This window comes from Oreochromis niloticus, linkage group LG22, assembly GCF_001858045.2.
Source record: "Oreochromis niloticus isolate F11D_XX linkage group LG22, O_niloticus_UMD_NMBU, whole genome shotgun sequence".
NCBI classification, from domain to species: Eukaryota; Metazoa; Chordata; class Actinopteri; order Cichliformes; family Cichlidae; genus Oreochromis; species Oreochromis niloticus.
Window position 1 is genome coordinate 18,812,630 of NC_031985.2, and position 27,952 is coordinate 18,840,581.

The following is a 27,952-nucleotide window of genomic DNA, read 5'->3' on the forward strand; positions in this document are numbered from 1 at the left end:
GCTGTTTAAAAATTGTGCAGACGGTTGTTGGACAAAGAACGATCAGGTTTTGGTGACGATCCAGTCTTTATATTTAGCTAAACTAGTACGGTGAGTTCATGGGCCAGGGAGAGGGCATTACACGCCTGACTTCCATGTTTTCATCCACTCGCTGTCTCCTCGAGTAGACGACTCGTCAAGACAAGTATTAAACAAACACAAACTTCACAAAGTCTACCGCTTTGCAAATTGGACAGCAGCAATACTGTGGATGGCCTGAACAAACTCAACAAGTCAACCATTCCAAGCTAAATAATAACTGTCGAGGCCCTCGTCAGCTCAAAGTGAGGAATGAATGTTGACATTGCTGCCTGCAACGCAGGCCCCCTAAATAACCCGACAAGATAAAATGAATATCATCATCTCTCACAGTATTCAGACAATAGAAATTAAATCACGCGTACACACCCACCCACACACACACACGCATCTAAACCAGAGCGGGCAACTTACGCTCGCACGCTCCCTCTCCCCCAGAGGCAGGGAAAAGTAAAGAAGCCGTGCGAAACAAAGTGAGTAATGGGAGGAAGGAGAGATAGGGGATAACTTCAGGCCCCTCCCCCGCGCCATTCACTGAGTGGTTATCACTTTCTCTCACTGAGTGCCTCCTCTCTCTCTCTCACTGTAGTCCTCTCTCTCTCCTTCACTCAGTCGCCCCTTCTCTGCTGAAGGGAGATTAAAAGCTGATAGGAGATTGCAAAGACATGTTGCACTCTTGTTCTGACACACACACGCGCGCACGCATACAGACGGTAACATTAGCTCTTGTATAGCTGGGAGCTCTTGATGTAAAACACATGTTCCTGCCTCGACAGTGTGTGCCGGTGTGTCTACGGCTGTTTAAACCAACTTTATCGCTCCATCAGTTCAGAGACAAGGAACGATTCATTCAGAGACAAGAGCAGGGGGTGGAGTTGGTGTGTGTAGCGGGCTTAGTGTGTGAGGGTATGCCTGTGTGTGTGTGTTTGCGTGCTTGCCTAGATATATGTTTAGGAAATACAGATTGAGAGAACTTTTCAATATCTCCCATCAGAATTAATCAAACCATTCAAGCTAAGCTCACCCACCCCTCCTTCCCTCCGACAACAAAAGCATAAAAAAGAAAAAGAGAAAACCCAGCGCTGTGCTATCTGGCTAAAGTTTTTTCTATCCTTTTAATATTCGCTTCAGATCACATTGGTTCTTATGTGCAGTAAAAGGTTACAGACTATGAAGACTCATTAATGCTCTGCTTTAATGAGCCATTATTTTCATTTTTGATTTGGAGATCAGTATTAGGCATAGCTTGTATTTCTCTAGGCTAGCCCCATAAAAGTTTGTAATAAAACCAGATATTAAAAGCTGTTTTTACAGTATTAACTATCTCGGGGAACTTTTTGAGGAAATTTAGTTCCCCTATCACTGTTTCATCTTCTCTGGATGCACTGAATAGTATTCCAGATAATTTAGGAACTAGAGCCGTGAACTTTGCGATGCTGAACTTTGCACTAGTGAACAAAAACCATCAGTAGGGATATCGGGATGAACAGTGGCCTTAAAAGGATCTCCAAACCTTGGGATGTGACAGGTTCTTATCAGGGCTGCTCAGTGTTAATAACAAGTGAGACATAAAGGCTCCACAAAGTGTAGCTGGAGTACTGTTAAAAAATGCAGCTTGTTTAATGGGTCCTCGTTTTCTAATTTATCAAAACGCTCAAACTTTCTTTTTAGGAAAACAATGGTGGGATAGACATCGTATGACTGATCACATTTTGAAAACAGAGTATGACTATCGTTCACTCAAGTTCTGGATGAGTCACAGATTATTAACATCAGAACTCTAGTTTTTAGCTCATCTGACTGATGAACCAATGAGACATTGCCTGCCTTTCCCAATCATTGGTCAGATTTTTATGGAACTTTCACACAGTGATCAATGAAAGGGTTTTCATTAAAGGCAGGGTCATATTTATGGAAGTTTGTTTCTGCCACTGAAAAAATTTCGTTTTTGGCATCCAAGCCGAAATTTTGGGTTAGTATCTTGAAATTTCGACTGAAATAACAGAAATAAATCAAAATTTCGAGATATTTAACTTGAAATTTTTAAATATTAACTTGAACATTTGACTTAGCTATTCTTGGCATTTTTCTTTTTTTTTTCATTGGTGTAAACAAGCTTCCATACACATTTGCCTTTTTCGCACTTTTCCATTTTCACAAGACACACTTGAATATTGGTCAGATGTTATTTTTTCCTCCATGATATGAATGTTCATGAGCCTCCATGGCTTTACAATGGATTTAAATTCTCATTAGTTTTTGCAATGCAGTCAACCAATGACAACAAAAGTTTGACAACCAATGACAACAAAAGTAGAGGTTCTCAGTCATCCAAGTCATGATAGTCGAGAGATCTTGAAACAAGAGGCAACTGAACTTCAAGTCTGTGAAAGCATTATGTCTCTCATCTAAGAGGGTTCTTCAGTTGGCTGAGGAGGCTGAAGAAGCCTCTTGAATGAGAGGTGTAATGTCTTCAGAGTTAAAGAAGTCCAGTTGTCTCTTGTTTCTAGTATTCTTTCTTTCTGTACTTTACACATTACAGTAACTTGTGAATTATTTTAGATCAGTGTCCAGGTGAGCTATTCTGTCATTGACCTTCAAGGCTGTTTTTTGTTGTTGTTTTTTTTAATTATAAGTTCTTCAGTGATACAGATCCTTTTTAACCCCTTTTAATCCAGTATTTCAGCACTTCTACTGCTATTTGCTGTTTTGGGAGAAAATTTGATAAAAAGTTCCCGAGTTTTCCTATACCTTCTTGATACCTGGAAGTACACAGTAAAATAGTCCGTACGTACTAACCCTAACGCCGAACCCTAACTGTGGAACAGAGTTGAAAAAGAAAAAGAACAAAAAGAAACAGCAGCTCAAACACAGTGTCTGGCTTTGGTTAACCACCTGCATGGGTTTAGTCTGGTAGCGAAGTGAAAATACAGGTGACCTCAGCATAATTTCACACTCTTCTCTGTGTTGCATCAGATTTTAAATGATCCCTGTCTGTTCTTAACCATGTTTCAGAAAGTAAGAAGAAGAAAAACCCCAGAAGTTAATAGAGGCTTGAAAGGTATAATTCATCACATACAAATGACTAAATGAATGTGTGAACATCTTTTCTTCCTGACCTGAACTTATGCGGCACCCTCAGTTTGGCTTTATTTTTATTCGCTGCCATTTGACAGTCGTGTGTTAGTCATGTGGAAGCTCTGGATCAGAACTGTAGTCACATTTGAACCAAATGGCAGAGTGCTGTGAAATTAAAGTGAAGAAACACGTGTCGATAACATTTTGTTAAACCGATTGATAGGATGGTCAACTGCAGTGAGCGAAATAACAGAAAACAAAAATAGATTTGCTTGATAAAGGTTTCTTCTTGCCACCAGTCGTTCTGGCAGACTGAACTCATCTACATTTAGATTCACCGGCCAATGTGTGTGGTCATCCGTGCCTTTGATTTAGCGAGTGTGTATTTTTGTGTATATGTGTGAGCTTTATTGACCAGCAGATGAAGGCTGTGTGTGATGAGAAGCAGGGGACCAGATGGACTTATGGGAAATAAAAACCTTTTATTTATTTATACAATTTGATTAAATGGCATTTGTTTCTGTCTCTTGGTGTGTATGGGTGCCCATGCGTGGTAATGTGTGTCTGGCGTGTGTGTGTCGTATTTAATGACAAATAGAATGGAGGGATCAGAGCAATCAGGTTTGAATGATTACTATGGGAACCTGGGAGGGCGACTGATAGGGAGTACATAAGAGGGAAGTAAAACAGACAAAGTCATATTACAGAATCATTCTTACAAATACTGAAAGTATGTGTTTGTTTGTGATCTCTGTCGCTTTCATTTTCTTTTATCTGTTCTTTCAATCTCTCCTTAGTTTGTGAGATGAATACCAGTCATTGCTCTTGGTTTTCTTCTTTTTCTGTCCATGTTCTCCTATATGTGCCTACTCTTTTCTTCATTTTTCTATCAGTGTTGTCACTATTTCCATTATGGGATCATTACTGCTCCCCCACCAACTTTTTTGCAATATTGCCCCTGGTTACATTTTCTGGTGTTTATTTGCACTCTATTTGTTTTTTAATCATAAGCATAAAATGACTTAATTCCTGCAGCTAACAATTATTTTTTTTATTGGTTATTTTATTATTCTTGATTAATATCGGTGTTAAGTAAAAACCCACTGATATAAGACTTTTAAGACCAAAACTGATTTACCTCAAATTTGCTATATGTGGTCACTGATTTACTTCTTTAGGTTTTGCACAAAGCTGCTACAGTCTGCTCCGTTTCAAACAGGCGTTGCCCTCTGGTGGACAAAATTTGCATCAACACTCATAACATAGTTGAAGGGTGTTTCTCCCAGCTCTTATAAAGGCTAATACTGATAGATTAGCAAAAAGCTCATATTGGCTGATTATATTGGCTTGCTACTAAATGGGTGGGGTTCTTGTTTTAAATGAAATACCCACTCCAGTTCCCTATAGTTTCCTATAGTTCCCTACACTCTAAGGTCACAGTCTGTTGTAAGAAGACTGATATTTAGTCCCGTCACCATTTCTTAAAGTCTATTGTAGAATCTTCAAATATTTGTCTTTTATCAGTTTTTACCTCCAAATTGGTTGATAGTGTTCTGTATCTGATGAAGTATAAAAGTTATATATATCAGAACTGTTTTGCTTTAGTATAATAAAATGGAAGCATTCAGTTCAGAAGGTGAGCAGCTGATGGTCCAACTTTACAATCAAAAACTCCAAATCTAAGCATATTTTTTTCAGCAATATGACAAAGATAAATGGTGGAATTTGGCCTTTTAGCTTGATAAATGACACCATAAATATTTGCTCAGTCAAATTGTAGAATATTTATTTCTGTTAAATAACTGATTGACTGAATCACTGTTTCAGCTCTTGTGGTCAGCATCGTATGTAGATTTATTCTGCAGCCTCACCTGTGGGCAGTTTCTTCATGTGTCATGCTAAAGACGTTTTTCTGTCTTGCTAATGCAGCTTTTGTGGATGTTGTTTTGCCTCCAGATGTTACCATGTATTCTTACTAGTTCATAAAGATCTGGTGTTCATTCATTCCAAGGAGAGAGATAAATCCCGACTGAAATGATGCCGTACATGATGAAAACATCAACAGGTTTATCTAGCAAGTTCTCTGCAAGTACTTCACAATAGGAAGTAGTGTCTAAATTATACTTTGGGGGCTAGTACTTATGAGGATCATTACCATGGGACCCGGGTACAAACTTGTGAGGACTTACTCATGCTACTACTTACTTAGTTTGGTCCCTCTATAAAACTAGGCAACTTAAAAATATAAGCGTGCATTACTTTGAAATTACGTTGGTTATGTTCCCATGTTAAATCATGACTATTCTGTTACATTGGACTGGCAAATGGACTGGAAATTATATAGTATTTTTCTACTCTTACTGAGCACTCAAAATGCTCCTACACCACAGTCCACATTCACTCATTCAAACACACATTCACACAGCACATTTTATTCTGAAACTTTAAATGCGTTGCACCTATCACTTCACAGTCAAACCTGGCAATGACTGCTGACCTTCTGATTAGTGGAGGAGTCACTTTACCTCCTGAGGCACATCCGCTCAATACCTGCCTTGTACAGCGCAATATATACATCTAAAGTAGTCAAACACACACTATAATCTAAACAGAGCCATGGTGAAAAATGTTCTACTCACAGCACCAACTTTCTTCTGGTGTTCTTGGAAATGAAGTCAGTGATCGAGTTGTTAAAGTCCAACTCCCAGACGGTTCTGATTCTGATTTATTGGTCATAAGTGACAGGCTGATCAGGTGTCACTGTGTTACCCTGAGTTAATACTTAACATCCTGATCATTTGGGAAAAGGCCAGTCTTCCTAGGCAACAGGGAAAAGTTGAATCCAGTCCACAATCCTTTACCTTTTTATTGTAAAGAACTCAGACAGCACAGCCAACTTTCCTCTGTACCTCGTCTAGTTTTGCCGGCATTTCTGCTTCATCACTGTCAGTCACCTCAGAGCAGTCCTTTTGTGAACTTGGGCTAACAACACTGACATACCTGCTAACTTGATAAGCTTTGATGACTCGCAAAGTTCAACTTTCTCCCATTGTCTTCCAATTTTAACCATCAAATTGACAGTTTATACTTACAGGCTATGTTACAACATGTACATTCAAGCAGCTTTATGATCATAGTGCATAATCCAATATTTAATTACCTTAAAATGTATTTTTTCTCATATATTTTCACATGCTGTCATATCTAATAATGTGAACATTGATGCCAACATATCTATACTCTGCCAATATCATCTGATCGGTATACCTCTTGAGCACTGTTATTATTTTTTTCCTTTTACATGGATCATGTAATATAAAATCATATAAAAACATAAAACATCTATATTTCTATGTCTCCTCTGCTGATATTTCATTTGCTACAGCACAAGCAACAGCTCTGCTTATCTAATGTTTTTTGTTCATTTATTATTAAAAAATATTAGCGCCATCATAAATTACCAACAGCTTTGCAAGGGAGTCGAGGTGCGTTTGGAACAAAAACACGGTCTTGATTGATTTTTCTCATTACGATAATTTGGATGCTGAAAGGTTGGATGCTTTTCTAGCTAAGGTTTTTGGATCGCACCTCAAATGATTAAGACATGTGGCTCCCCTGGGATTCCCAATGTAACTGCCTTCGAACGCTTCCGCACATGTGTGTATGTGTTTGTGTGGGGTTCATACGGAGAGGCTCCAAGTTAACTTACAGAAGATGTAGTGTGTGACTGCACAATGTGTATCTGTCTACTGTACACCAGCTAACAACCTCCTACTTGCCAGACACTCTCAGTTTGGCTAAAGAGTTTTAGCTGTGTGTGTGTGTGTGTGTGTGTGTGTGTGTGTGTGTGTGTGTGTGTGTGTGTGAGCTAGAAAGAACGAAGGAAAAGACAAGGAGTGTCTACATATGTTCCAGCACAGATTCCAGCCTCATAAATCACCTCAACTGGTGTTCAACAGTCAATCTCTGTCTCTCTCTCTCCCATTCTCTCTTTTCCATTCTCTCTCGCTCCCTCTCTCTCTGACTCTCTCAGTTGAAACATGCTGTTCTTCCACTGCCAACAGGGAGATTTGTGTTCTGTGTCTCTGTCGTATAGGATTAGAGGAGAGACGAGAACAGACGGAAGGAGAGAGAGAGGGAGAACGAAGGGGGGGAAGCAGATAGAAAGAGGGATAAAATGAGTTGAAGGAAGGGAGACGGCGAGAGCAGGAGAGAGCAGCAACACAGTTTCTGCCTTTTCCTTGGCAGTGTGTGCGTCTTTTTTTGGCCATCTCTCTTCTACGACATCATCTCTGTGCTTCTCGCTTACTCTGCTTGTGTGTCCGTATGTGTGTGTGCGTCTTTATCTGCGCCTGTGTGTCCTGATGCTATCCAGATGTGCAGCTACAGTGGGCCGTAAAACTCAGAGTTATTGTCATAACATTGTTGCTTACCGTGTGTGCGTGTGTGTGTGTGTGTGTGTGTAAGTGTGAGACGGGTTGGTTGGTGTTACTGTGCGCTGCTTCCTGTCTTTGTCCTAACACTTTATTTACAAGCTGATGGAGAGCCAACACAAGGACACTCTCTCACATGCAGGCACACACTTCACACGGGCATACACTGTAAGAGCAAACATGAGAGTCAATTGTCTGCAGTGTAATTGGCTCCACCATGTATTTACACGCTCTTTACTCCCATCTGTGTCCAGGATGTGCACCTCCTGTTATTTGTTCATCTGGGGTGGTATCTTTTAGCTTGCTGGCAGTAATTTGGAATCAATAGCAAACAGTCTTTTGTCTGATTGCCCTGTCACAGAGTCAAAATAGAGTGTACTATAGCGGTTTGTAAGAGCGCAATGTTCAGTGTGATTTTGATTATAATTTGGAACACCCACTGGGTAGCCTCAAGCATCATGATTGTTTTTCAATATGTGGGGTTAGTGTGGAAAAAAACAAAACCAAAAAAATTAGACATCATAACTTGTTAATATGACTGAGCACTTTCGTTTCCTACACCTAACAAAGCAGCAGGTGAGGGCAACAGTAAAACGCAAGTAAGCACAAAAGCTGTCAGTAAATGGCAACAGAAGTGCAGAACACAGTGCTCACAATGTCGGTAATTCTGTTTTTCTCACTTTGACTTCACTACAAAGGTGGGTTTTTTTGCCTTAGAAGTTGCTAAGCTCTGCGTAGGATAGGCATACGGTCATGCAGTTCTCTTAAAGTCACGGCTACCCCTCCTGACTCATGATGAGATTGCTGTTGCTCCTCAAAAGCAGGCAGTTAGGCCTCTGCATCCACTGTTGCTGCAGTCAATGCGTCAGGGATTTGCTTGATGCCTGCCACGTCTGAGAAATAGGCAGCATTCGATGCCCTGGGACGAGAACATGTTGGTCTGCCTGCTGCGATGGCAGTCTTTAGATAAAAACATTGAACCTCTCTGTAATTCATACATTCTGTTAGCTGGTGAAACTCCTAAATTTCATGTGGCATTTTGATAAAAGAGAAGCGATACTCTGCCAGTACTATAATTTTTCTGACATTTAGAGAACAGTATGTTTTGTATGAGTCTTTTTGCTGTACATAAACACATAGTGTCGAGTCCTTTTACACATAATCTGTGAAATCCCCTTAAATTCCTCTCAGGCAGGTAGAAGCAGTTTGAGTAAGTTGGCATTTGTGGGTGATAAATGACAGATGATGATTTGAGTAGTTAAAGTCTCAAAAAGCCGAATCCCCCTTGCGCAGAAACGTTACAATTTTACTTAAACTTTTGAGCAAATGATCACTGTTATGCCTACCACCTTAAAAGCTCTGAGTGAGACTGTGCTATGTTTGGTCCTGTCAGTTTGTGAAGATGATGTCAGCCCTTTGAGGTTTAAACTGTGTGTGGTTGATAATCAGTTATTATTAGCTGTTGACAGTAATCACAAATCCTGATTATCACGATTGCAGTTAAATATTGTTGAACTATAAAAGTTGTTTATTGATGTATTTTTTCCTTATAGCTTAAAAAACGAGCTAAAGCGGGCTTTCAATAACAAACACTCATATTTTAACTGCTAATTATTATAGTTTCATTATTTTTAATGCTTTGAAAATTGCAACTTGACTTCAATTGAATTTGTGTTCTTCTCAAAATTTACAGCTCTTTTGCTGTACAAACTACACAATACACAGCACAAAAAGCCACACTGAAGGGTGTAATTGCTGTCTTCTTTCAAGATTTCATTATATTGCTGGCTTAAATCAATATATCTATACCTGCTGTCAGCAAATTAAGCGCTACAGCGATTCATTCGCTTGCTCGCGGATGAAGCTGTTTGCTTTTTACGCTCATGAACATTATGATAAACAACTTGTTATGGCAAATAATCCATCACACGAAGCCTTAATGTGGTTTTGTTTCAGTTTCTGCTGAGATGTGAAAGGAAAAAAAAAATAACTTCCACAACTCTGCTTACTGTCAGTGACCCGACACATGACGCCCACAGGAGGAAATAAGTCTTTGCCAGGAAATAATCCTTCCAAAACGAGTTTGCCTAAATTTCATTGTAGATCTGTTTGTTTGTTGATGACAATAATCTCAGTGTAGGCTTGTCACATTCTTGCAGGTTTAGCCCCACTGAGAAATAGGCACTTAATGCATGAAAATGAATCTGCAAGTAAAGTTTTGAACCACTAGAGGGAGCATTGACTTTTGGCTCTCTGCACAGTAAAACTAAAGTATTATTCGGTATTCTGTGTGTATTCAGAAAAAGAGAGAGTAACGAGTGATGTAAGATGATAGGCTTGGTCACTGTTTTCTCTTCTGTTCTTTTAATATCCAAACCTTTTACTGATATTGCCTGTCCATTCGGCTCTGCGTTTACTCTAATAAATAACGGACATGCAGAGCGAGAGCTCGACCGACTGCTCTCTATATCAGTTACAGTAAAAGCACATTTTTCTGGTGTTGTTATAGCTACTGTTGGAAGTGATTTTTTTGTCCTCCCCTCCCTTCTGTTTACTCCTCTCCAACCTGTGGGGTGTCTTTTTTTTGTTATTTGTTCTCTCGCTGTGATGAGATGAGACAAAAGATGTACCAGAAGATAAAATAATAACAGAAAAACCAAAAAAATAATGTTGAATGTTTCTCGATATTTTTTGTTCTCCCCCCTTCTCTCTCAAAAACACACACGCTCACCTCCCTCAGCTTATCTCATCCCATTCCTCTTTCCCTGTTTCTTTCTATCGCTCAGTAATGACTAAGTACTAACTATCACTTTGAAGGTCTTGGTATTTGCTAGCTGTAGGTGTCTTTAGTGAGTCTACAAGAGTGTGTGTGTGTCTCATTATGAGAGTGCATGAAGCACTCTGAGGAGAATAAGTCAGCCTTCAGGCTGTATCCGGGTGAATGATAGTGTGTGTGACTGTGTGTATGTGGCTATGTTGGATGATATCAAGCTGTTAGTACAAAATTTTATTCACAAGTAGTAATTTGCTCACTCCCTTTCCTTGTTTTTCTCTCTCTGTTTCCTTCTTATTCTCCCACACTGTATCTCTCTCTCTCTCTTTTGCTTCTTTCTCAAACAGATTGCTTTCTGCAGGGGTGGTATAGAAGCTGAGACAGAGAGAAAAATTGAGATTCCTTGTCCTTGACTGACCCAGTTGCATTTCTCCCTGTAAACGAAGAATCCTCTTCACTGTTCTTTCTAACCACTGGTTTGATTTCAGGGATTTTTGTTGTTGGTTTTTTTTTATAATGTAGTCAATTTTTGCTCAGTTTTTACCTGCTTCTTTGTACCTTTTCCAGGATATTGATTACTGCAAATAGGTATTGTGTATTAGATGCTAAATTTCTAAATTAGCACATTGTGTTCTTTTACCGATTTCCAGTCAGCACATTTAGTAGACTAATAAACATTCCCACATAAAAGCCCGACTTGTTGTAGCATCTATAACTAGTTAATTGAACTGACTTCAAACACTTTAAATATGCAAAAATATGGCACCACTACTGATCACCTGGTTAATTTGATGACCAATGTACTGAAGGCTAGAGCTCTCGCTGCAGAGACCTTGTTTCTAGTCCAAACTATTTCCTCCCCTTTTCCTGTCTGCTCTCTGCACTGTCCTGTCAAAAATAGGATAAAATACCTTCTATCCATTTTCTTTCACTTATTCAATTCAGGCGTCTGAGAAACTGGAGCCTGTCTCAACTGTCATAGGGCAAAAGGCAGGGTACACCCTGGACAGGTCGCCAGTCAATCACAGAGCTTACACTGAGAGAGAGAAACTATTCACCCCTATGGCCAATTTAGAATTGCCAGTTAACATAACCCATTCATGTCTTTTGGGCTGTGGAAGGAAGCCAGAGTACCCAGAAAAAAAAACACAAGCATGGGGAGAACATGTAAACCCCAGCCAGCCACTGAATTCAAACCCAGGAACTTCTTGCTATGAGGCATGAATGCTAACCACTGCACCACCAGGCCGCCTAGCTAATACCCCTCCCACAAAAAAACCAAATAAGAATAAGAATTTAAAGGGATGCGAAATGATTAAAAAAACAAGGACTTGAAAAGAGATTCTAACTGCAGAATTACACAAGTTTATTCCGTCAGCAGAAACGTACAGATTGCAGAAATACACTGAGCATAAATAGTGAAGTTCTTCTAAATTTAGCTTATCTAAATCTTCAGTTCTGCTCTTGATGTAGCTGTAGTCACTGCCTATGAAGGTGTCACAGCCAAGCTGGATTTGAAGCCCGGTTTCAAACCTGTTGATAGATCTGACTTTTTGGCAGCGGCTGCGAGCCATGTGTGAAAAGACACCAAGTCCAATTAAGGCCCCATAGGTGACATCAAATTCTTTAAGTCAGCTAGGACACCTCTGCACGTTAATGCTGTTTTTTTCGACAGATGGAGGACTGTGTGAAAACAGTATGAAAATCTCTCAACAAATAGGGTGTCAGGTGATAGTCCCCAAGCAGCCCTGTCTTTCTCTTGCTCTCCGATAACATAAGGGTTATCATACATGACTCTGTCTGGAGCAAATGGAACAAAGATGAGACATCGATTACACACACACACGCGCACACTACTTGGAGGATAGCTGATCTCTTCCGTTCCTCTTGACAGCTAGAGCATGGCCATCAACACCCCGAGTGTGTGTGTGTGTGTCTTTTTCTTTAAACAAGTGTTTGTGTGTGGCCCCAATGCAGCAAAAGGACTTTGAGAAACAGAGAGGAGTGAAGGGAGGAAGGGCTGGAGAAGGGGTTAGAGTAATTCAGATATTGATGTTTTAGTCTCTAACTCCACCCTGAGGGCCTGTCTTGGTGGAAAATGTCAAATGGGCCCCGAGATGGTCACACCATTTAGCATCGCTGGAGCCTCAGTGGTGACATAGAACAAGTGAATACATTAAAATACGGAGATATTTAAAATAACCTGGCACAATCGCTTCCACGTGAACGTGCAGATGCATCAACACATACACAAGAGAGCATTTGCATCTCATACTCATTTGCATACTAAACACAGGGATGCTGTAGCATGCAAATGGTGCACCCTAAAGCATGCAGATTGCTGAGTGATGTGCGGTTTTCACTAGACTGCGCCACACTAGCATAATAGGTATAGAAATGACTCTGTGGGGCAGATGATCTGAATTGAACTATGTTGATTGTAACTGTATGTAGTATTAACATAAAATTCAAGGCGAGTATTCATGATGCCCAGAGGATTCATTCTTATGGGTTTGATAACCCCCTGATGTTGTTTTCCCTTGAAAATTTTCTTAATGACACTTGAGTGAACTGGCAGGGGAAAAATACATGGAGGCTTTAGTGGTCTACAATTGTGGTTCATACCTGCACAGTTATTTTCCCATCCATCAGACTCAGCTGCCCTGTGTTAAAATGCTGAGTAGCATTAGGTCCAGTTAGGCTGCCTCTTGTTTCCCGATTGCAGTTTGCCCACCCACTTCCTGAGTCTGACGTCATTAGCCATTCTCGGGTACAAACTCAACTTTGGGTCACAAAGTCAAACAAACACTGTGGATGTCAATTTTTTTCCAGTGTCACAATAAAATAAAGCCCTGCTACCACTTTGGACATAAAAAAAGACAGAAAACTAAACAGCAACAATGTTTGTATCGTTACTGAAGTTGGGCTACCTGGTGGCTACCGACTTAGGTTAGGGTAAGATAATATAAACAGCTCAGGACAGTAAAGATGGAGGAGGAGGGTTAACTTTACTTCCCCTCAATAAAAGTTTATGTGAGGGCAGAGACAAATGGCAGGAAGAAGATGCTGAAAATGGGCTAAATGTCAGTCGAGAGAACGTGAGATGATTCATCTACAACACATGGTTAGTGATTAATATGTTGCTGGATGACACCCTATGAAAAATTCTTGATCCTAAGCTTCATGTCCCCATTGAAAGTATGAGACTAATTATTTTCTGTGTTCAAAATACAGCCCGTGGGCTATAGTGACAGTAAAAACAGAGCTTAAAGACATGCTGCACATGAATAGTGCTAATAAAAAGTCAGCGAGGCCAGAAATATACACTGATTATTCTTAGGGGCTTGTTTATATTAAATAAAACAAGATTAAATTCCAATCATTACAGCATGTTAAAACAGACATCAACCTCATTGAACACAATAGGAGCTTGCACCCAGATATGTCATTGCTTAACAAGCGTATAGACCTTAAACTTCCACTGAGGACAAACATCATGTCCACCATGTCAAACTGACCCAACTTTCATGTCAAGGATCATCACCGTCGATGAGAGCTGTGTCCCCAGCTACAACCCAGACCTAATAGCATTCTTGAGTGTAAGAGCCCAGCTGTCTCCACGGGGTTGCACACCATGATTTCACCTCCCTTGGGTCAGACTGTCAATGTCAAGTTTTAGTGTAATGTCCTGAAGAATCTGAGGGAGAACATTCGCCTCAAAAGACCTGAAATGTGGCTCGGCCCCTCATCTAACAAGAGTCTTACCCTTGCTACACACAACCTTGTTGAGCCACCGAACATTTCTCCTGCGTATTCTTCGGTTTGGAGAGACGCTTCATAGAAATTCAAGTCTACAATCAATCTGAATGCAAATTCTATTTAAATTCAGAATAAAAAGCCACATTTAAATGAGTGCCTTTCATATGGGAGCATAGTAAACTACTTAGATATGCTCCCTGCTTTCTCTGTGCGTGCCTGTGTATACAGGCACCAAAACTGTGGACATTTTTCCGAGCCATCTCTTTCGCAGTAACAAGCATAGATACTTCACCATCTCTAAGTCCCTCCGCATAAATAATAATAAATCCTTAGCTTTGGCATTGCAGACATCATTGTCTTAAATCTGGACCAGACACAGCAGTACCTTAGCAGCCCACTGTCTTCTCCATCATTAATGTCAGCATACAGTCGTCAACACTGCAGCGTGTTTAAGAGTAGCTAACAGTTACCTCATACTGAGACGAGCATAAAGAAATTATAAAGTGCTGTCAGTTCCACAGTAATGATGGTTCAAAGAAACCAGTGTCATTAATTTCAGGCACTCTTTATTGCAGGCGGTAGAGCTCTTGGTGTGAATTGCTTCCACAAGTGACTGAATGCAGAGGAAAAACTGGTTGGATAGATAGAGATAAACAGATGTATTGAGATTCAATTTCATCATCTTCTTTAAAACTCGTTTCTTTATATGCACATTTAAAACCTGGCTCAGCTTTCATTAGGTTGTTGAAGTGGTGTTCATCTGTTTGCTTTGACTCCAGTATGGCTTTTGAATTTTTATGAGTGGACCTTAATGAGCTGACTGAGCTTATTATTTGTCCTTTTGGCTTCAGTTTGATGGCTAAAGTTGATAAACTGCAAACTGGGCTTCAGAGCATATAGTGTTACTAATTTTTTTTTACACTTTTCCCAGCATTGTTTCATGTTTTTTATACAGCTTTGGTTATAAAGTGTTGACTTTTTTTTTTAACTTGACCTTTTAATACTTTTATACATTATGCTTAAAATTTATTACAGTACCGCTGCAGTAAACACAGGGATTGAAACAATTAAGGGCTGCTTTTTAAAGAAATGCTTTGTAAAAGTTAAAAGCCATTCTTTTGCTTGCCTTGTATTTCACTACCTCTATTACTCTGTTGTTGTAGGTTTGTATCTGTGCACTGTGTCTAAAGCTTGTGTTACTGAATCCTGTCTGTGTGTGTGTGTTTTTTGTATACTACCTGTGCTTCCCAGGCATCACCTTGACCTCTGTGCCCACTCTGTGTTGCTCATTTCCCACTGCCGTGGCCTCTGCCACTAAGATACATGTGCAGATGCTCACACACAGCAGAAAAAAACCACACTATTTACAATCAGGTTGAAGCTTGAGGAGAATCTGAAAAGCTTCAGCTTCAGCAAAGGCTTGAACCCTGCTCAACCTCTATCTCTTCCTCCCGCTTGCTCTTTTTCTGTGCTCATAATTGCAGCATTTGCTTAGTGGATTGACAGGGCGAAGAGAAAGAGACAGGCGTGTGGCCAGGTGGGCGAAGAGTTGACACATATGGCTAAACTGGATGACTGGTAGAGAAAGTGATTGGTAAATGTAGCGGTACACCACAATAGTTCATTTATCCATGTTAGAACGTAAATTAAAACCTGTCAAGAAGAGAACTTAGCGCTGTGGAGTTAACAATACTAGAAATGACAATGATGTGAAAATTTCCCTCTTTTCTAGTCAATTCACTATTCTCTCTTTTCAAGCCCGGCCTCCTCCTCCTCCTCTCCTTCTTCTCCCCTTTTTTACACTTCCCCACTACAGCTAATTGGGAAGATAAAGTCATTCTGCCAAGAATATGTGTGTGTGAGGTCGTTTAGAGGTGTAATACGCTGCTCTCTGCAGCATGGTTGGGTCTTCTCTCGCTTCTTTTTCCTTTTCTTCTCAGTCATATTTTGTTCTTCAGTCTTTTTTTAAATCTTTCTGCTGTTGTCATTTAGGGAAATCTTGCCTGTCCAGGGTTATTTAGCAATTAAGTTGTAATGTGTAACGCCTGTGTGTGTGTGTCTGTGTGCATGTTCACACTAGTGCCCATCTTTAACTTGTTTAAATTAAAACAGTATTAAACAATTAGCATCACAGCTGTTCTCATCAGTTCAAAATGAACATTTAGGGACTGAGAAAACTTTTCCTGTCTCTGTTAATAGAGAGAAATGTGCTTTCCTGAGAAGTTTAATCCACGCATGACTTCCCACAAGGCACTGTGGTTTTACAACCTGAGTGCAGAGGTTTACCTGGCTGTAGACCCCATAGGACCGTCTCTGAGGTCACGTGTCCATTCCCAGTTGAGTCAGAGCTGTTTTTAGTGACAGTATTAGGCAGGTGCTTTTAATGTTGTGACTGATGGGAATATGTACTTAGTTTTCCGGCTATACAACATCAGAGCTTTGGGTGTCCAAATCTGGTTACAATATGCATGTGCTTAAAGATTGAAGCCTTTGGTCACAAGTTTGAAAGAACAACTAGTGAGAGTAGCCGTACTCATAGGAAGACTAGGAGCTATGTTGAGTTGCCAGTGATATTCAGGGTCTTGTAGCAATGACAGGAAGAGTCACTGTGTGCAATTACTGAGTTAAACTCATTTCTAATTTGAGGCAACCGGTTGAAGCGGCAACCAACCGCAGCATACAGTTGACTGCCCGGAGCATAGAATAGCCATTACAGCAACCAGCTAAGTGATGCATGACAAGTAAATTGCTTTATATGTGCATGGGAGTTGAACCTATGCGCACATAAATTACTTTGTTTTTTGCTCCTCATTCATATCTATACAATTGCATGACTCTACTGGATAAAAGGACATCGTCCATCGCAGACAAAACCGAGGCTAGCAGATCAGCCGAACATACAGCACTGATCAGCTGGTGGCACTACTCTGGCTGTGTAGCTTTTCAGCACCTCACACAGACACTTTCACTTAATTTACAAAGCAAAAGTCCACCACCTGAACGGAACACGTGGGTCTTTTTGTTGTGTGGGAATCAGCCCCCTGAACTATTCTCAGGTAAACAGTAAAAACAGTCTAAAGACAGTTAATAAGACACTTAATACCAGTGGATAAAACAACAAGTATTATGGATGACCATCATAATGAGGCTCTTTTGTATATTTCCATCTCTCTCTCGCTCTCTCTTTTTCTCTAGGCCTCTCTCTTTCCGTTTTGGGGTAAGTTAAGGTTTCAGTGCCCTGGTTTCCACACCAGATTATGTGCACATTGCCCGTGTGTGTGTGTTGTGTGCGTGTACACGTGCATGTGTATTTATGTCAACCTACAGGGCCTTCCCATGACGCCCCCCCCCCACACACACACACACACACACACACACACACACGCTTCTTTCTCTTTCTCTTCCTCCCCAGTCATTCACACAGAGGCACAGACTTTCATTTGTATACATCCTGCTCACACACACGTCGAACACCGGTCAGTGTGAAGTGGGTCATGAAGTGCTCCTCTTTAAAAGGAGGAAATTAAAACGTAATTTTAGATAAGGAAATGCACGTGTGGCTTTCTAATCGAGAGCGTCTTGCAAATCGCCAGATTAAAAACATGCAAGTGGTCAATTATGGCGAAAAATGCAAACCCCTTGGTTTGATTTGAGTTGAACAAAATGTAGTTTTTTTAAAATGTTTATTTCTACTTATAGATTGTTTAAAATGACTAAATTGTAATGCTTAAGGAGGTGGCAGTGTGAAGTATTTCCCAAGATAAAAAGCACAAAATAGAGAATAGTTTTTTTTGTTTTTTTCTTCTTCTATCACCATACAGAGAAAGTCCAAGGTTGAATCGGGAATACAAGAAAATACACACAGTCTATCTCACGCTATCTTATCATAAAGGTGAGTTTTAGCTTTATAAAACGAGTTGCTTGATAAACAGAAGTACAAAGAACTTGATATTCATCAGTAGTCCAGATGGAAACTCACCTCATACAGATACACAAACACACATACGTACATACACAGCCCCGATCTCCGGGTCTACGGACTCCAGGTCTGCATACATTCAGGCTGTTTATCAAAATTAGATCAACGCAGAATGATTTCCCTTTCTTCCCTTTGCATCTCTCGCGCTCTATCTTTCTCTCTCTCCCTCTCCTACACTCCACCGGTTATCACACTTTTACCCGAAACACATAACTGTGAAGTCGGTGCAACTGAGATCGTTTATCAAAATTAGATCAATGGAAATAGGATTTCGCCAAAATGTGGCCTGCCCTGTGTTTGTGCACAGGCCAGTTTTTGCACATTTCACAGGAATCGAGAGTCTCGCTGCAGCGTAACAAAGGTAACAACGTGCCGTATTAACTGAAAGGAGGGAGGATGAATAGACCAGAGCCGGGAAAGACAAAAAGATCCGGAAAGGAGTGATCGCAAAGGCTGAATGAATGAAATGAGGGAAGTGGGCCACAGTGTGTGACCCATATCTGGTGTGTGTGTTTGTGTGTGTCTGTGAGAGAGAGAGAAGAGAAAGGAGAGAGAGACACATTGACCTCACTCTTCTCGTCTGACGGTTGGAGATGTGTTTGCGTAGGTGTGCGTGTAACGGTGACGTCATCGTGTTCCGGTGTTTTCTTCTCCCCTGCTTTAGACACGTCTAGCTTCAGCACAGACACATAAACACATACACACACACATAGAGAGATATGCGGGCCTAGAATAAAAGACCTGCTGTGTAAGCTGACACCTTTTATTTCACTGTCACACAAAGTCGAACGTGTACTGTATGTGTATTGACATTTCTTACTAACAAAGGATCTTGGTTGTCATTTCTTCACTCGTATTCAGCACCTCAGCTGTCCAGACTGTTTTTAAAATATTTATTCTGCGGCTGCATCCGCATGCGTATTTGCAGTTTCACCACTATCGCAACTCGTCATATAACAAAGTTACTAAGAATATGTTTCAAGCTTATTTTTTTGCTGGTGGGTCATTGCCACTTTGGCGGGTATTGATAGTTTTTTGCATGAAACTGAAAGTCACCAGTACAAGGTGCTGATACAGACTTTCAGGCGACAACCATGAGACGAATCACCATTGTCATCATTATCACAATTTGCAAAGCCATCAACACCAATCAATGACAAGCAATCATCACCTTCCTTCTGCTTATACCGTCACGTAGAGGCCTAAGGCAGCAGGGATAAAGGGCTTGTTATGCCTAATCTTCTTGGCAGGAGTGAGAATGTGACTTGTGTGGTCTGATATATGACAGCTGTTTAGATTTTGATCTCCACACATAGCTATATTGTAAGCAGTCACTTGCATTCCTTTTAAAGAAAATGCTTTAGTGTCAGCCAGTTCTGGGCTTTGCCTCAAACGCTGCCATCATGCCGTATGTATTTATTCACAGCAAGGGATGCCCTCTCCAGCATTATCTCACTAGATATTTACAAAAACAGGATGTTAATATTCTGGTCCCGCTCTCCCTACATAGCTAATGTCTGAGGATGTGTTTTATTTGGAAATTTCACTTGCGAGTCGTCCTAACTGCCAACCTCTGCTCATAAACAGTGCCACAGTAGGCTCACTGCTGAGCTCTTTTGCTCTGAAATTTGATTTTCTTTAAGTTCTGTTGGTGCTGCTTTTAAAGAAGGGGAGATAATGGAGAATGGGGTGGGTGTCTGAGGGCTGCTGAAGCAGATGGTCGTATTATTGGTGCAGGCTGTGCGTGGAAGCTCAAGGTCACACTCACTGTGACAGAACAGTAGGTATTGTGATAAGGAACAGACAGTTTTGATTCTAGCAACAGTTTCTTTCAAATTCCTTTCTCCTCCCAACTTTCCTCATTAGTTTGCACTGCTTTAGTGACATGTACAACTCATTTAATAAGAACTTTTAGAATTGCAAACTGCTCAAATGCCCCATAACTGTGTACTTGTAAAACCTGTTGCTTTCAGGCTATCAGGCTTATAGGTGCTGAGTCAAGTCAAAGTACTCCACAGACTATAATGTTTTTCTACAGTGTGTCATCATTATCCTTTTTTTTTAAAAGGTCTCTTGATTCCTCAAGGGGTAATTAGTCCTTCGGTCGTACCCTTTCACAGAGCTACCGGGGTAGGGCATTTTTGGAAGTTTAATGCTGTACTATTTCTTCCTCCTTGCTAATAACATGTGAGCAGATAATCAGCAGAAAATGTAGAAGGTTTCACTTAAGAAGTTAAGAAAAAAACTTGTTCCCTGCTTAAAAATACATTCTCAGGCTTTGGCTTGTAATTAGTTTGTTTAAGCAATAAATCACAGATTGCTGGTAGTGTGAATCTCCCTCATTTCATCTGACTTTTTAATTTTTAAACAGTTTAATCGACTTTGTGCTAAAGACTTAAGAGTGAACACATGCGCTTAAAATGTTAGTCATATTCTAATCTGTTTCTAAGATATTTAATGTCCCTATTTGTATCTCCCTCTTCTTTAATGCCTCACAACTTTGTGTAAAACTTACAGCCCGCATTATCCTGACATGATTTGACAATGATCCAAAGTGCTTCTTGTGATGTCAGGAACCTGTGGCTTTTTTCTGTGGCACTGCGGGTGTTTGTTGGGGTTGAGGTCAGGTGGACCCAAGTCCATGAAAGTCATCACTCCTTGGTCTTTGATCTTAAAGTAGTTCTTGCATCACTTTGAGGTGTGTTTGGGGATATTATGCTCATGCTGAACGAATCCTTCTCCACATAGATGCAAACCAGAGGGTGTAGGTTGTCTTTGAACCTGCTTCTTCTCTTTGGTCAGAGAGAAGTCAGGTCTGTATGTGTGTTCAACCAGATTTGAATTTTCCCACCAGCATATTTCACTAGGGGTTTGATGCACTGTCACTATCATAGGACTTCATCCTCTTTGAAATCCTAGCATGTCTTAGCTTACCCCAAGTTTTTTGACCTTTTTCCCCTAACCTCAGAAGTGGCTTAGAGACTACTCCTTGTCCTCTGAGACTCCTACTGGACAGCTTTCCTTTTAAAAGTGCTTTTGCTCATTGGAGTCTGACTCGGTTAGTAAATTTACTCCCTTTGATGAAGTTGTTTTTCTGTCTCTTGGTGGCCACAGGTTGACATGTTGATTTCCTTAAAATGTAGATAGAGCTTGGTAAAACACTGAAGATATAGCAAGTCAGAATACATGTGTGAATGAGAGGGAGACAGGTGGACAAGTGAACATGCAAGAAGGAGAGGCACTGAGGGTAGATGAGTTTAAATACCTGGGGTCAGTCATTCAAAGCAATGGACAGGGCACAAGAGAGGTGAAGAAGAGAGTGCAGGCAGAGTGGAGTGGGTGGTGATGAGTGTCAGGACTGATTTGTGACAGAATGAAAGCAGCGAGAGTGAACAGGAAGGTTTACAAGATCGTAGTAAGACCTGCTATGATGTATGGCTTGGAAAAGGTGGCACTGACAAAAAGACAGAGGGTGGAGCTGGAGGTGGCAGAGTTAAAGATGAAGATGATGATTTTCATTGGGAGTGAGCTGAATGGACAAGATTAGAAATTAGTACATCAGAGGGACAGCTCATGTTGATCAGTTTGGAAACCAAGTTAGAGAGGCAAGGCTGAGAGGGCACATGTGCAGATTGGATATACTGGACAAAGGATGTTGAAGATGACGCTGCCAGGCAGGAGAAAAAGAGGAAAACATCAGAGGATTTATTGAAAGAGGACGTGTAGAGGGTTTGTGAGACAGAACAGGATGTTACAGCTAGGCTGAGACAGAGGGAGACGAGCAGCTGAAAGAAAAAGAAGTAAACATGGAAGATATCAGTATATTGCTATTGTGGCGATCTTCAATATCATTGAGCTGCTGCTTCAGAGAAGCTGCTGGTTTAACATACTCCAACTCCACTGCCTTGAACCTGCAGCTGGAGGAGAACTGCTTCATGCGCTGCCACACCCAGATCACAGAGGCTGTAGAGCAGAACAAGGGCTACGATTGCAAGCGGCAGTCTGAAACTGTGTAACTGGAACCCGTGCAAAGAAAGGGATTCAGTGAAGAGGCAGTCAATTACACTTCTCAGTTATTCATCTGTCTTAACTGATAAAATATTTGCTGAGGGGCAAAATAATTATTTTAATAAATATTTAAGAAAGCGTGGATGTGCACAAATATGTGCTTTGTTCATTTTTTTGTTTCTCGTTGTTCAGTAAGAATAAACTAACAGAAGTTAAGTCATTAAATCCAAGTTAAATTTATCTGACTTAAATTCAGTTATTCTATTAGAAGAACCCATTCACGGCACACAGTAGTTTCAGACAAAACCGCACAGATGGACTTTTGTAGGCATATGCGAACGACGTAGTGAGACCTGCACACACAAACGGATAATGGGGTATAGAACCTACACAGGGTTCTCTTAGATTGGACCCAGATGCTTTTCAGTGAGTTTGTGTGTGACTGGAGGATTAATTTTAGCGAATCTTTATCTGAGACTATCGTTGCATCCTCATCCAAAGGATTATTTCTTCCCCTTTTCATGTAAGAACTTGCGTGTGTGTTCGAGGCAATGCGTATCTCTCTGATTCAGTGTATAGGATATTGGTCTTGGCAGTATGGAATTTAGTTAATTCCTCCAGCTGGTCTTCTGGCTTGATTAAATAATCGCTGATTTAATGCAAGCCAGTGTAAGTGTGTGTGCTTGCACGCGCCTCCTTTTGTGTGTGTGCATCTGTGTGTTAAAAGCAGGGCCGACTTACTACTTAAGTGAATTAAATGTAATGTCATTTTGAAAGACTTTGTTTGGAAAGCCCTCTTTTTAAATATATTTTAGACCACAGGGCGCCTAAATCTATGCCTTTCTTCTCTCTCTCCCCAGTCTCCTCTCTTGTGCGGCTCTCTGTTTCGCCACATTTCGTCAAGGACCTGTGGACCATTTAAAATGTTTTGCGTGTTTACCTTTACTTCACCGTGCTCAATGTTTAAAATGAAGAAATTACAGAAAAATGCTGAGAGATGACAAAAGTTGAATTTTTAAACAGCAGCCCATGTGAAGGCCACCAGTTGGCCTCGCCAAATTACTTCAACTGAAGCTACACCACTAGAGTTTTAAAATGCTGGCGCACATTGGTTGCAGATGCTAAACTAAATCTGAGGGCCTCAGTATTGCGATGAGACCCAAACCTTTGGATGCTTATCTATTCAGGCTACTTCTTCCATAAAGATTTAAAAGACCGTGCAATGTAAACAGTTGGTATAACATCTGTAAATTTATGGCTTCAGGAGAAAATCAGAGTGGACTCGAAGCCAAAGCTGAAGCGCTCAGCCACAGCGTGGTTACGCCATATGTTTGATGTTGAGAACAACATCAGATTCTCGAAAATTAAGTTATAATTCACTAGGGCGTTTTATGAGTAGAGTCACCAAAAAAAGGCAATGAAAACGGCCAACTTCTCTTTGAGTTTAAAGAAAAGCAGCCACTTCAAACTCTTGAATGAGAAGCTGGTGTGGCATCGCAAACATATTAAAGTGCAAATTCACGAGTATTGGAGTTGGTCGTGATATACATGTAACGGTGAGATGTTGCATGTTTCCCCAAACAAACAGCAGTCGGATCGCGTAGCCTCTTTTATGCATTCTTGCATTAAATCTAATGCCAGAGAAAAGCTTTCCGCTAGAGCTGCTCGTGCATCCGAGCGGAGACTGACCGAACCGATTGTGGAAGTTATTAAACCAATAAATGTTGTTTTATATGCAGCCTTCCCATGAGTAGATTGTACTCTTAATTTCTTCTGTTTTTTCTTTTTTTACAAGCATCAGGAGACTGATAAAATCTGAACATATTGTCAACTTCTCATTGCTAGATTTTAATGTATACTCACTGTTTACAGTGACCTTATCCTCGGGCGATTAATTAATGAGAGGTATTTGTCCCAACTGTCTTTATAAGTTCATAAGAATATCAACATTTCATATCCTATCTGGGCTCGGGGCACTCTCCCATAACATATTCTTAAAGGTTAATAAATAAATTTAAAATGCATTTGTTGGTTTGAATTTGGCTTGATTAGGAAGAACTCGATAAAGAGTTTAATTTCCTGGCCCGCTGATCCTCTGTCTTTCCACGAGCACAGCCTGTGTGCGTGTCAGAGGGCGTTGTTTGCAGTGCTGATTGAACGCTGCTATAGGCCGCAGATAAATAGATGTCATTAAGACCTCGATCCCTAATTACAGCCGGCCCTTCTCTGCAGGGTGAGGTGAGCGGGAGAGGCCAGGTATCCGTAATGAATCAGAAAAAGTGCACACCCACGCTGTAGGTACACACTAATTTACCCTGCTCACAAAACCAGTTGACCGAGAAAAACAAGGCAAATTCACAAATTCAGACACAGTATTCGCAGTATGTGATATATATATACAGTACAGTATGTTTATAGAAATGTGTGTATGTACGTTTGGTGTGTTGATGATGCATGTGAGCTTGCACATTTCCACAAATGTCAAGCCAACTAGCTGATGATTGAAAAGGAAGTTGGATATCAGGAGCCACATTTTGAGAGAGCATTCGTGCATGCACGTGCACATTTTGGACGGTGGTGCGGGCTATTTCTGTAGTTTCCTGTGTAATTGACACTTGAACCTCTCCTTCACACACACACACAAACACACAGACACACACCATGCAGTATTATTGTACTCTACTATTGGTGTAGCCAAAATATCCTCAGCATACACACATACACTTCTTGCCGCTTCTCATCCAAATCTAGCTTCATTAGTCAATGGAAGCCAATATTTTCAGGTGTGTGTGCTGCTCTCAGGGGCAGCTGTGGGGCCATATGTGAGTGATTTGAGCGCTCAGAGGGAAACTGAATTCTGATGACAGACGCACTGTTTGGCTTGCAACACTATACACACACGTGTACGCACACACACACATCCACAGAGGAAGCATACATCAATCAATCACCTGGCTCCGTCTCTCTACATGTGGTGACCGTATGGTGTGTGCACCACACTCGAATAGGCATACACACTCAAGCTCAGTGTGCCGCTGAGAGGATTTGCTAATGTAAGTGTTGTGCTGTCTAATGTCAGATGGATGAAAACACATGTACCATAAAGACTCTGGTAGTTTTAGCTCAGGTGTTTAATACATGCAGAAACATTGGAAGCAAGATTCTTGTACACGTATTGAAACTGAGAGACAATGTTTCTCTAGTCTGAATGTCATCATAAATTTGCATTTATCAGCTAAAACTGCAAACTTGTAAAACAAATTGCCAAAATTGCCTTTTGTGTTTACATTTGCAACAAAGCAAATAGATTTAAAATTTTTCCTTGGATTTCAAAGAATATCTCATGTTCTTGCTGGGGATAACAATGGGGAGATTCCTTATGACAATAGCTCTTAACACACCTACACTAACATGTCAAATGATTCTATTCCAATATGCAGTATTTGCACTGCATTGCTCAAGCCGCATGCTCCATGCACATTCAGTGTGTAACGTCTGTTCCCAAAGTTATGTTAAGTGGTTAATTGTGCTGTGATCTTTCCGGTGCATTAGATTGCAAAATAAACTGAACAGTGCCGTGCCCGCTGGGCTCTTCTGCTTTTAGCTCGTAGCTAAAAAGATGCTCAGTGGAAGTGCTGGTAGTGCCTCCATCTGCAGCTCTGAGACTACAGAAAGCCTGATTGAAGTGTGGCACTCTTTTGTGAGAACTTGAAATGTCTTTAACTTCTAACAGTGGATGCTCTGAGCCCGAAAACTAAAAATAAAAAATGCTAAGCTCTCAGCACTGTCATAAACATAAAACAAAACAGCAGAGAGAAGGTCCCAGTGGACGAAAGCCCCATGTTGTTGGAGGGAACACGGAGTAACATAACAGAGAGAGAAAGATGGCAGACCAGATACACAAACTGCATATACAGATTTTACCAACATTCATACCGCACGCCTGTATGACATGTAAATCCTTAAAAGCCTATATTTAATTTCACAGAGTGAACATGTCAGACTGTGAAACTGTGAAATGTTATTGTGCTAAATGCTACTTTTCAATTTGATGCCAGAAACACATTTCAAACAAAGTTGTAAGCGGGCCATGCTTACCAATGTGTTACATCACCTTTCCATGTAACAACACTTTGCAACCATTTTAAAACAGAGGAGAGCAGCTGCTCTAGTTTTGAAAGCCAAATTATTTCCTCATCTTTCTTGATGGCATTTTGGGACATCCTTTGTTGCATCGTCAAGCCTCTGACATTTTTCACAGGTGACATGTCTGGACATGAGGCGGGCCCATTCAGTACAAGGACTCTTTTACCACAGAGCCATTCATTTAGAACACAGTGTTGTTTGGTGTTGTCGTCCGGATGGCAGCATGCTCCATTTGTTTTCAGAAGTTCCTGAGGCCCTGTTGTGATTTCTTCTACAGAATCATATCCTGTTTTAAGATAATTTTAATATTTTTTGATATGGCACCGCAGGCGATGAAACCTCTAAGTAGTTAAGAATTTTATGTATCTATATTACTAAAATTTATCAGTTAAAAAGAAGCTGAAAAGTAGAACCCTGGAAGAGTGAGCACTTTAAAGGCTAAAGAGATCAGAGCGGCGATCGGAGCGGAATAATTATGGGATGTTTCAGGAAAGGATAGATAGGCAGACAGAGGGAGAAACCGACAGAGGAGTTCCGCTGGAGAAAGATGAGGTATGCTGTCCTCTCAGGGTCATAAAGGTGGTGAATGGGGCCAGAGGCTTAATGGGATGGAGAAACGTTGTGATTGGCTCATTACTGTGATGGAGCACGTTGCCACGACAATTGGCCTTTTCACCCCCCCCACCCCTCCTTGCACACACTACTTTTCTATGCGCCACTGCGCTGTGAACTGCAGAGGTGTGTATATGAGAACTTGCACACTAATACAGTAAAAGTCAAATGCCTGCCTGTAAAGTACCTGCTGCAGTTCAGATAAACACTAAAACGCTTTATGCTACAAGGTGAAAGCATAACTCATCTCTTCCCACGTCTTTCAAGTGACAAAATTACCGCAGTGCCTCATGTCTTTCTTAGATAAGCCCATGTTCGATCTTATCGAATATTCGAAAACAACTTAGTCATCTCGACTACATCATTTTCTTTTCACTGAGGTAGTTTTTTTTTATTAACCTTGTTCTATGCTGAGAAAACACTGTAGAGAAGAATAATGTTCTCAATAGGATTTCCCATTAGGTGTGATAAATGAGAGTCCATCATCTCTCTGCCACCAAGCCAATCTGTTCTCTCGCTCTCTCCCTCTGTCTCCTACCCTAACTACCAGCCTATTGTACTTGAGTGGCATGAAAATTAAAAAGGAATCAAAAAGTTCATTTTTGTGCCCCCCCCCACACTTTTTTTCCCTCCAGCGATTTGACATCTTTCTTATCCTCACCAAATTTCTTCATTACGCCATGTTTTTATTTTCACTCTCTAACATGTCTCTCTCCTTCTTCCTCTATAGCGGCGCAGAGGTAGTGGAGTTTTCTGCGCTAACTGTCTGACCACCAAGACATCCCTGTGGAGGAAAAACGCTAATGGAGGCTACGTCTGCAACGCATGTGGTTTATACCAAAAACTCCATTCGGTAAGTCGCACACAGGTGTTTCTGTCTGCACCAGCTACACTCTTACATTTTAAAAAACAATGCAAGCAGAGTAAATGAAATGGAGTCAAATGCCTACAAGTGTGCTGTTATACAGAAGTTAATATGCTCTTAATGGCCAAACTCATATCCACTTGCATTATTCCTATATATACACGTTTCCTCATAAAGGTCCTGCTGGTATCTTTTTATACTACATCCACGGGGGTGGTTCT

The 27,952-nt window shown here is 40.7% G+C and overlaps 1 protein-coding gene across 4 annotated transcripts in view; it reads left to right on the plus strand.

The window, feature by feature from the left end:
• Positions 1-27,952, plus strand: part of trps1 (trichorhinophalangeal syndrome I) — a 119,058-nt gene that overhangs the window by 79,983 nt on the left and 11,123 nt on the right. For all 4 annotated transcript variants that reach the window (XM_005478441.4, XM_019350955.2, XM_005478442.3 and 1 more), the window contains one exon: positions 27,597-27,719. In XM_005478441.4, coding sequence (XP_005478498.1) covers positions 27,597-27,719 — 123 coding nt within the window. The remainder of the gene's footprint in view (positions 1-27,596; positions 27,720-27,952) is intronic.